The sequence below is a fragment of the Vanellus vanellus genome (genome assembly GCF_965231255.1).
Source record: "Vanellus vanellus genome assembly, chromosome: 19".
NCBI lineage: Eukaryota > Metazoa > Chordata > Aves > Charadriiformes > Charadriidae > Vanellus > Vanellus vanellus.
The window spans coordinates 6,916,770-6,928,139 of NC_138924.1; the positions used below are offsets into that span (position 1 = coordinate 6,916,770).

Consider the following 11,370-nt stretch of genomic DNA (forward strand, 5'->3'; position numbering starts at 1 on the left):
CCTTCCCTTATGGAACAATTCACTGTGCTGGCTAAAATCACCCCAGAGCCACTCCAGTGCCCTATGCATGGCCAGCAGCTCCCAGTAGATCCCAGCCCCATCCCTCAAAGTTCCTGAGGCTGCAGGGACCCCCACAACAGGCACAGCACCCAAACACCACCCATCTGCCCCAGACAACATGTGAATTCACCCCTCAGCCCACCCGTCGAGCCCAGAACACCAACCTGCCAAGCAGCCGCAGCTTGCGAGGACCGTACTTGTCCATGACAATCCCCAGGGGCAGCGTGATTGCACTGAGGAGGAAGGACCCAATGGTGAAGGCCAAGTTCAGCATCTCATCCTGGGCATTGCAGGAAGGCCATTTGTGCTCTGAAGCTGTGCTGTTCTCATGTTGAGGGCTGCTGGTGATGTTTTCTACACAGGATGACAGAGGACCATCATTGCAGTGTTTTAGAATGAGGCTTGTAGTGTTGCAGGAAGGAGGGAAGAAGAAAGCCCCCCACACAGGGTGCCACAACACACTGGGCATACACCCTCCACACTCCATTTTTTTTTTATTATAATCAGTGAGAAATGGAGAAGGGAAAGAAGAGCGGCAGAAGGACAAGGGAAACCTGATGTGCTCAGCTGGGAGCAGGAAAAGGACACAGAGGCACCCAGGGGACAAGTATTCCAAGCAGCAGCAGGGTAACAACCTAAGGACAGAGATTCATTAATTTATGAAAACAACTATATACAGCAAGGCCCTGGCAATTACAGGGGAACAAACCCAGCAGAGCCTGAAGAGACTTAAAAAAAAAAAAAAAAAAAAAAAAAAAAAAGATCCTCCTATCTACAACTGGCATGTTCTCACAGATCTTTTCCCTAACTAAACTGGGAGTGACAACTACAGCCAAATCAGTTATTTTGGATGCTGGGCTGATGAGCCCTGGCACAGAGCAACAGCCTGCTCAAATGAAAAGCTTCCTATCCTCACTGCAGGCATCAGGATGAGGAATGGCTTTGCAGTAGTCACCCTGCTTCCCGACTGCCCTGGCTCTGAAAAAATCCTTCCTGGATTTAACTACCCTGTTCCCAGGAGGGCTGGCAGCTCACCTGCCTTCTCCATTTGTTAAAGGATCAATGCATCTTTAACTTCTGCCCCATAATTAGCATTTTCTATTATTTCCAAGTGGGCTTAAGCCATACAGATCAATTATATCTCCAGCTTTCTGTTCTTGCCCTTACATGAGGAACTCCTCATGCAAACTCCCACACTGAACAGAGCCCATGTTGTGTAACTGAGACAAACGGGACAGTTTGGAAAAAAAAAAAAAAGAAAGAAAGAAACAAGTTCACTTTTCTTTGCAGCAGCAGTTTTACGGCCTCATGTCAACTCTGCTCCTGTCCCAAGGTGGCTTACAACTCCTCAAGCAAGCACGTGTGCCTTTAGACTGTCATTAACCCAGACCTCTAGTGCACTCCACCTCTCCTTCTCCCAGTGCTTATCTGACTTATAAGTAACCTTTGCTGGTATGACACAGCACTTGCTTTCTTACTGCTGCTGCAAGCCAGTGACATAAAACACTCTCCTCCATATTTAATAATTGATCTGACAAAGTTCAATATTAAAGGAGGAATAGAGAGAGAAGTCACCTACATAACCACCCGCATGAAGCAAGACTAGAGATTCCCAGCAAGCCCTGGTTAGTTAATTAGCAGGAATCCCTCACGTACAAGTGATTTCACATTCACTGCTTGGTGCAGCTTGTGGAGATCCCCTTGGCTGCTCACACCCTCCCTGAGTCTCTGGAGATCACACAGCCCCATCTTGCAACTCCTTCCCTTCTACCCAAGCCTCAGCACCATTACAGTTACTGGTTTCACCCTGGTTCTCCTAGCTGGCCAAAACAACCCTCCCAGCTTTGTGTCCATTGCAAACAAATCACACTCCACCTTCCAGACATCAGGTCTTAGCAGGAATTCAGATGCTGATATCTCAAGCTTACGGGCTGCCTGCAAACCTTCCTCTGCCCCTCCCAGCACTCCAGGGAGGGTGCACGGCGTTTCTCTCCATTTACATTGCTCTCACCAACACCTTTACTAAGATGTCTCAAACTGCCTGTGGGTAGTGATGGCTGATTGTTCCTTCACTTTGCCACGTGCTCCTGATTAATAACTTAATCTGTACCTTCTGTTGCCCTGCTAGTGCCATCACGGATAGCCAGAGTAAGCAACCGAGATATCCCCAAAAGGCCACATGTTCCATCAGTATACCTTTTGCAAGGAGGACAGCATTCCAGCCTGAGGCTCCCAAGTCACATCCCTAGATATCAGTCCTCAGACGGACTAAAGGCTTTCTGCAGTTTTCACACTACATCTCAATCTTTTTCATCAGTCTTTCCCTCACAATCTCCTGTTGATGTGGCCCAGGATCTTAAATGCTGACTTCTGACAGCATCTCCATGAGGCAGACACACAGCTTCATCCACAGCATCAAGGCTTTTTGGGCTCTCCACAGAGATAAATTCATAGGAAACAGATGCGGGTGAGAGGTTAAACTTGGGGAAAACAAAGTGGGGGAAGGGGGGGGAAGAGTGACAAAGTAGTAGTAGTTTCCCTGTGTCAGCACTCTACAGAGATAGCTCAGCTGTGGAGTGGAAGAAGGGTGGAGGGACATGGACAGTGCTGTGACCTTATAACTTCTGGCTGCATGTGTTAAAGAGCCTGTCAACCCTCCCCACGAAGAGATCTCAAAACAGAACTATTCAGCATTTAAAGCTGAAGTAGACGAATTAATAGTAATTTATTGACATGTACATTTGCAACACGACCCCAAGGAGCTCCCACAGCATATGCCTGCTAGCAGACCCTCCAATGGCATGCATGATGAGCGGCAACACCAGGAGGCAAAGAGGACACAGCTCAGAAATGGCAAGGAAACTTGGCCCTTGTCTGAAGACTTGCTACAGCAAGGAAGGCTGGGAACAGGGCACCCAAATTCAGTCCCTGCTTGTACCAGCCACCTTGTTTACAGCTGCTCATCGCCAGCTCCAAGGCGGGGGGGAGGGGGGGAGGAGGCAACAGTGTTATGTGGAAATACAAATTGTTTGTGAAAATAGAAGCAGCCCCTGGGCAACAAGAGAAGATCCACTGAGGAGTAATGGAAATGATTCGAGCAGTCCTTGGCACCCTGACATCCTCTGATCCTTTTCCAGCCACCTCCATAAATAGAACATTTTGGAGGGGCTGCAGGTGTGTGCACTGTGCATGGGGTCCAGTCAGGAGCCATCTCACTGGGGAGCAGAGATTCATGTGCCAGCAGGTCACCAGCCTATGGTGGCCACTTGAGAGCAAGTGGCAGCAGGAGATTAATGGGCAGAGAACCTGCCTAACTACTCACCTACCCGATGCACCTAGTTACAACAAACAGCAGTTTCCCCTCAATCACAGCTCAGATCCTGTTCCAGATCAGCACACACCACACTTCTGGGGAAAGTCTCCTACGTGCCTGGCTCCACCTGCAACAGGGCTTTGGGTAAGGGCTGTCTCTGTGTCAACAGTGGTGCCCTCCCCACATTCTCCTGCCAAGTCCACCTGTGTGCAAGCATGCCGGGTCTGACATGCAGCAGTGCCATCTGGGTAAGCCAGCAGCACAGGCTGAGCCCAGGTACCCTCACCGCTGTCTCACTGTCAAGCTGGAAGAAGCTGCAAGTCTTTATCAGCAATTACAAGAACATACTGCCTATTTTTACAGTGCTCCCCCTACAAGCAGCAGGATTTCTACTGCCCAATTAGTAGTTCAAGTTACTATTTAAAGAATGACAGCTTAGGTGAGAGGAAGGCTGCCTCGGTAATCATTTATGTCAGGCTCATTGCTGGGATTTGTTCAGGCTGTTACCGGAACATTTAAAGTCATCCTTTCTCCCAAATTAAGTGCTGTAGGTTTCATGAGAGGGTCAATCATTAACTACTCTTTGCTGACCTCTTCAAATCCCAGGCACACACCACGTTACCAGAGGAACGAGTCTGGCTTTTTCAAGAGTGACTGCCATCTCAGATGGCAGAGAGGAGGCTTCCTTTCATCTTGTTTCATGAATCAGACTGAGCCAAGCAAGCAAGACACCCCCAGCCGCCCCGGCAATAGCTCTGTGGGACACAGTCTGCACAGCCTCACCTTCCTCTTTTCTCCTTAAAAAAAAAAGAGGGGGGAAAAGAATTTAAAAAAAAATAAAATAAAAAATCAGAGCCAAAGAGTCTGGGAGCATTGGTTAAAAAAAAAAAAAAAAGAAAAAAAAAATCACAGTGAAAGACATGTGCAAACAACTGATCTGCAGTCTGCCCACATAAGAACATGTTTTCTCTTTTCAGGATGGTGTCATACTTCTGGGAACTGGGAGGAGATGTTCTTGCTTTATACCACTGCAAATGCAATTTCTTCGGGTTTTCCCTCTCTGCCTGTCCATCCAATTGCACTTCCAGGACCCCCCCTCTGGGCACCCAGCTGAAAGCCTCGTATAACTGAGGCACAGTCTCCAGCTAAACTCCCCAGCTGCAGCTTCATTTTACAGCAGTTCTCACCCAGGGCCAGCACCTTCCCATGCAGCACTCCGATACCACCGACAGCTGCTAATCAACACAGCATGTTTCCTGTAGAAACTGAACATTTACCACATTTACTCTTTTCCTGTTTACAGGGGTCATGTGCACAGCCTTTCCACAAGCTGTTGTCAAATCTTACCAGCTTGGAAGGGACCTTCAAATTGCACATTCCCCACCACAGACCCCAAATACATAACAGCAAAGAGCTGTAAGGCAGCACCTTCTTCCCATGCCCGCGATAAGGCGCGTTAACCTGCTCTAAGTCAATTAGCTTATCGTGCCTTTGGTTTTCTACAGCCCTGTCTTAGGGGAAAGCCCTCTGTCCATCTGGCTCCTTATCCCTGCTCTTTGTGAGCAGATTATCAAGACTTTTTTTTTTTTTTTAAACGTTTCAAAGACCCAAGCCTTGAGCTTCCCAATCCCAGTAACATCACAGCAATGCAAGACCCTGAACAGATCAAGTTCCCCAACAGCTGATAAGGCCTGAATCCTGATAAAGACTGCAGAATCAGCACTTGCACCGAACAAAAGATGCTGCTTCAGTTGGTTAAAGGCCAAGTAGTAGTGTAGTAAAATTAAAATGGGAACAAAGTGCCACTACCAGACTCCTTGTCAGCAAATTTCAAGCATACCTCTCAGGATGTGGCCAAACCTGCCGCCTAGAACAGGTACAACCCCCCACTCAAATCCTGTTGCACAACCGCTTTAAAAAAAATATTTGTTACTTTGATGTGGCTTTTTTTCCTAGGTGTCCACCTTCACCCTCACCACAACCAAGTTAAAAGTCCAGCAGACCCCCCATGTTTGCACGGTGGCCAAGTAAAATCCAATAGCCAGTAGCCAAGGGCAGGCGGGGAAAGGAGGGGTTCCACAGGAAGACAAGGAGCCCTTCATGAATTGCAGTCACTTTCTGGGCAGCTGCTGCTACCTTCAGTGAAGTGCCTGCAGAAGGGACAAGGTCTAGTTTTCTCTCTTGTTGAAGGCATCACAAAGTGCAAGAGCTTTTGCTGACAAACAAAAAGCCCTGCCAAGAACCTTTGGCTCATTAAAAAAAACCAACGACTTTTCCTAATACTTACATGCACACAGCAGCAGCATTATGTACAACAAGTGCCCAAAGGCTACTAGTTATAATTTGTGTGCCCCAACCTTCCAGCCAAGTACTCACTCAGGCTGCAGGATTCAATAGGTTATGCTGAGAAAGGCAACCACTGGGCCATCCTAATCCCAGCAAAGGTCAAGCTCAGCTTCGTGCTGGTCATTCAGTGACTGCTGCGGGGCAGCTGCAAGGGAGTCTGCTGTCCCCACACCGTCAGCTAGGACTCTCCCCTACCAAATTGCCAAGATTATCACAGTAAGGACAAAGACAGACAAAGGAAAGCGAGCAGGCATGGATGAAGAAGGAAACCAGCGTAACTGGTCCTCAATGCTCATCACAAGCCATCACTGAGTTCAGCAGTGATGGCCAGATATTTGAGGACAATGAGAACATTTGACTACATACATTTCTTTTCAGGGATTAAGTTCTCCTGCCTCAGGGCACAGGTTGGTCACTGGGAGGAATAAATTGCCCCCAGGACAGCAATTTTACCACAGTCCAAACACTTACATCTTCCCTGCGGTCTGCAGCACGGGCACTCCCATGGGGAGAGCCAGACAGACCACAGATGGGCAAACATGGGTGAGGAGCCAAGGTGAATCTTGCCGATTTGGTGCAAAGGCAGATGAATTGAAAGCAATCAAAGCAAAGAGTAGGAGGTGTGCCCCAAGTGAAGCAGGGCTCTTGTCAGCAGGGCACATCTCAGGAAGCAGATAGGGAAAGGGCTGCTTTTGGAGACAGTCAGCATTTGCTTATCAACTCTCATGTGTTTTATCTCAGTGGCACAAAGCCTCCACCTGACAGGTTTAATGAGATCTCTTATACAGGCCTGTGACAAAGCCACCATGGCTTAGCCAGAACAGAGCAGCCTTGAACAGAAGTCCTAAACTGCTGAGGATTCTCCCTCACAGAGCCTGGAGCACTACTGGAGACCCAAGTAACACAGACGCACTTGGAAGCATCGCACCACAAGCGGAGCACAGGGTGAAGATAAAGCAGCCAAGCTACAGCTGGTAGAAGACTCAAACACATGCATGTTTGCCAGGTGCACCAACCCAGGCTGAGGTAGCCACCCACAGGCACACAAAACAGAAGAGGCCATAACAAGCAGTTGATGAATGGAAAAAAAAAAACACAAAGTATCATCACAACTATTCGCAGTCACTTTTTGCTTGGACTTTGTTTCCCCACATTTCAGATTTCCCCCGCTGTTCTCAGTCATTACCCACCAAGAGCTCTGGGGTCCATGCTCTTGTTGCCACCTCTTTGTTCCCCTACTGCCTCCTGCTCCATCTCCATGCTCACCAGCGCTGAACGGGCTGATCCACCTTCTCTTCTTATCCACCAGCACACAATCTCTGGACAGAACCCAAACACCAAGCTCCTGCCTCTCTTCATTCTGCTATTACCTTCTCTGAGTGCATGCAAACCTTCTGTCACTACAGCAGCTTTTCAAATCCACGCCACACCTTTACCCTCAGGTTGTCCACCTGTCCACCCTACCACACTGTGGGATATCCCAGACCACAATCCTCTCCATGCCCAGGCTGGGGGATACACGTCCACCTACATGTTGTTTTTCCCAGGGCTATCCTTCCCACACCACAAGATTGCGTCCTTCCCTGCAAGGCTCTGTCTGCAACATGGAAAACCGCTTCCTCTGGCTGGGCCAGGTGAATGTCAAGCCCTCAGAGACACAGCCCAGTTTGAGCATGTCATAGGTGTTTGAAGAGGGAGAAGAAAAAAACGTTAGTAGCATTTACTTCTGCAATTTCTCCTCAACAGCAGCACTGGACTCCTCCAATCTCATTTTCACCCATGCTCTTTTCTTTCCTACCACTAAGGAAAGGGCACCCATAGTTTCTCACTACAAACTCAGGACACCCTTCCCACAAATCATCATCCTCCAGAACCCACCAGGCCTTCCCTTGCAGAGATCAGCCAGGCCACCATGCAGAGGAAGAACTCATTGCCAAGTAGAAAAGGCTGTCCAGAAAAGCTTTACCTAACCTTTAAGGCTTCTTTTCCAATCACTCTGCAAAGCAACAGCAACTACAGGCACGTTACACCATCACGAGAATACCATCAGTTTTGGAAAGTTGTGCACAACCCTTCCTTCTACCCCAGGACTGACCTGGAGCTCAGCCCCACTCTAGCCAATTCCACACCACCCTCAGACAGGGAACCACACCAGCAAACCTCAGCAGCAACTTATTCACGTAAGTCTCCAGAGCATCCTTACCTAAGTCGTAGCACAGGTAGGAATAAAACCCTTCTGCTTTCAGCATGATGAGGAGGGACCCCCAGCCCAGCAGGACAGCAGAGAAGAGCAGGTTCTCGATGATGGCTGTAAATGCCATCCACCAGCGCCGGCGATGGGCAGTAGCAAGTGTGGGTGCCATTGTTGCGTGATGAGATGGCCTCGTTCAGAGTCTCAACCTGCAGGGACCAGAACAACATCCAGTGAGTCCACAGTACCAGCAAATGCTGCTCAAAGAGTTCAAAAAAAGCATGATTTAAGAAGAGAGCTCTCTACTGGAACGCAAGCAAACATGCCTGCTGAATGCAAGGCACTCAGGTGTAAAACTTGTTTTTGCAGGTACCAGCTTGCCAAGTTACCTGGAGGGATAAGAGAGCACAGGTGCCCTTGGAGCAGCCCCTCCAGTGCACACACCATGCAACTGAGGAGCGTTCAAGGACTCGGTTCCACTTCCCGAGCAACAGGTATGAAAATGCAGCAAATATCAACTGCCCGGAGCCCACTCGCCCATCACCTGTATGAGGCAGGCAGCCCATTTGTAAGGCAGCAAGGAAACACGTGCCAGAGCGGGGGGGGCTTCAGCCAGCACCCCAGTCTCCCATCTGCTTGCAGGCAGAGGCTGGGGCCACCGAGGCAGCCCCGCAGCCCTAACGGTGGCTTTAATGACCCACTAGGTCTGCTCTGCTCCATGCAGGGGCACAGATCTGCTCTGGAAGGTGAGCACAGGTCCTATATGTGCCATAAGTCCCATATATGCAGTTTATACCACAGATGGCTCATCAAGGAGCACTTTTTGCTGACTGCCAGACCACCCAGCTTGGAGACAAGGTGGGCCACATCCTGCCCTGGCTATGCAGACAGGCAGGTGCACTGGCCGGAACAGCCCATGGCACATGCTGCTCCACCTCCGCACCCGGGCATCCCCGGGCTGCCCCACAGATGCTGTGGCTGCATTAACTGTCTCCATCTCCACCTGCCCCGGTCCCTGGGGGCCATGAGAGCAAGCGGCAGATTTGGGAGCAGACCTGGCTGACCAAAGAGGGGTGCTCCGGGAAGCCTTGAGGTGCACAGCACCGGGGCCAACCCTGGGTCATGAGGCAGGTGGCCATTTTAGACAAGCGGAGCCTTTTCCCAACCCAGAGCACGCCCCAATCAGGCACTATGGGGAAACAATATAGCTGCACACCACAGCCTAAGAAGAGCTTCTCAGGGGTTCCCACAAGGCAGAGGCCCCAGCCCTGGGTTGCTCTGGGGTGGGGGGGTATAAGGATGCCAAGAGGACAGGGCCACCCTCCAGCCACAGAAGCTGGTGCAGAAACCCCCAGGAGACCAGCCTGCAGCCGCGCCCCCACCCCACACCGCATCTCCTCCACCTTCCTCTTCCTCATCCCTCCACCCGCACGCCCCCTCCCCAGCCCCACACGCCCTCCCTCAGCGCAGAGACCCTCTCTGTGGCGAGAGGCTCAGCCTGCTCTCCCCCACCACACCGTTCTTCCCCAACCACGCTGCCCTCCCCCCGCCGACCCCCCCCCCCCAGCTCTCCCAGAACAGCCCCGCTGCATCCCGCCCTCTCCTCCCCCGACCGACCCCCCAGCGCACCCCGCTCCCCTCCCGCACACCCGGCTCTTCCCCATCAATCCCCATCTTCCTCCACGGCATACCACTCCCACGCGAGAAACCCCCACGCACCCCCCCGACCCCAAATACACCCTATTCACCCCCACCGCATCCCCTCCCTCTCCACAGACCCCCTCCTCCCATGCAAACCCCACCCCGCTCTTACACCCCACGCAAACCTCGCCTCAATCCACCCCGCACGCACCCACTCCTGCGCCCCACGCAGGCAGGCACCCCCCCCGCTCTTCCCCCCCCATCCCTCCGTGCACCCCTCGCCCCGCCGTGCTCACCCTCCGCCGCGCCCCCCACTCCGCACCGCCGCCGATCCCACCCCGGGGTTTTTATCCGTCCTCCCGAGCAAACAGGCGCCGCCGATGATTGGCCGCCGCCACGGCCAATGAGCGCACCCGCCGCTGCCACCGGGGCACGTGCCGGGCTGCGCGCCCCCATGGTACCCCCCCACGCTCCCCCCCGGTAGCCGCCGCGGGGGTCTCCCGGCCGGGACGGCATTCGCACCCGGACACAAGACCCGTTGTTTAGGCGGCGGGAGCCCGCTCCGGGGCTGGGCAAACCGGGACGGCGGGAGGGGGGTGCGTGTGAGGGGGGGAACCCTCCGCGGGAACCGTGAAACACACAAGCACCCCCCCGCCCCTTCCCCGCACCGGCGGGGACAGCGACACCCGAGCGGCGATGGGACTCGCCCGCCTTCCAGGGGAAAAAAGGGAGGAAAATGGGATGCCGGTGATGCCGGGCGCTCCACCTCCCGGCGCGGCGTCGTCCGGCAGCTGCAGCGGGAAATTCCCTGCGGCTTTCGGTGCCGGTTGCTGCCGGTCTCCGCCAGGCCTGGGAAAACCGCACCGCGCTCGCCACGGAACGGCTTTTGCCGGTACAGCCCCAGCCCAGCATTTCGGTAACGGGACCCGCGTTCTTTCTCATCCGCTGCGGTGACGGGCACCGGATCCGTCCTGAGAAGCCCACCCCTCCCTCTCGCCAGCCCGAGGAGGGAACAGAGAAGGTATCCCCGTTAAAAGGTCGTTTGGGGAGCAGGCACCCAGCCGGGGGAACCAGCCCTGGAGACACCCCAGCCCACCAGCACAGTCCACTGACGGACTAAATAAAAGTTAAAATCACTGCAAGCCACGAGAGTGGCTTTGCATGTGAGCTCACCAGAGCTCTGCCCTCTTTTCATATTAAGTTTTTTTTCGAAGCATTCCTCTGCAGGATTTCTAGTCCTGCCATAAACCCATCAGCGAGGTCCTGGGCTGGAGAAGGTGGCCATATACCCCTGGAAATCGGGAGCGGGGATTTTTTGTCAGCTGAAGGAGATGAAAACAGTGCTTGTGGCAGGTAAACATTTCTGAGTGGCTCAGCAGAAGCTGAGGGTCCGGACAGACAGACGTGCACCCACCGCTGCATCCCTGAGAAAGGGGCAGGCTGTGGCTGGGGGAAGAGGAAACTCCTTGGCTGCAGGATAAGGGTCAAACGTTGCAACAGCTGGAAAGTGGATTTAAGCCAAAGCAAACAAACAAGCAAGCCCAAAGAATACAAGCCAGGCTGTATCGGTGCTGTGTTTTTAGCAGAGGTAGAGGAAGGCTGAGACAGCATGAGGTCCCAGGAGACCTCAGCACCCAGACCTGGTCACTGTGTCCCAGAAATACAAACTGCCACAAGAAGGAACACGAGGAGGGCTCGGAGGCTGTTTGGGGATATGGGAAGCCTTTGCTACAGCGAAAGCATGGGAGAGCTCGGTTTTCCTATCCTAGAAGGAGAAAAGAAGCTATCAGGTGATCCGCTACCATCTATAAATACACCC

General features: G+C 52.4%; 1 protein-coding gene across 1 annotated transcript in view; it reads right to left on the minus strand.

Annotated features, from left to right (window-relative positions):
* The window catches only part of SLC43A2 (solute carrier family 43 member 2), a 32,167-nt gene extending 24,057 nt beyond the window's left edge, over window positions 1–8,110 (minus strand). The window contains exons 1-2 of the mRNA XM_082493074.1: window positions 7,923–8,110; window positions 225–414 (exon numbers count right to left, since the gene is read on the minus strand). Of these exons, the coding sequence (XP_082349200.1) occupies window positions 225–414; window positions 7,923–8,082 (350 nt within the window). The 5' untranslated portion in view covers window positions 8,083–8,110. The remainder of the gene's footprint in view (window positions 1–224; window positions 415–7,922) is intronic.
* Window positions 8,111–11,370: the final 3,260 nt, after the last annotated feature.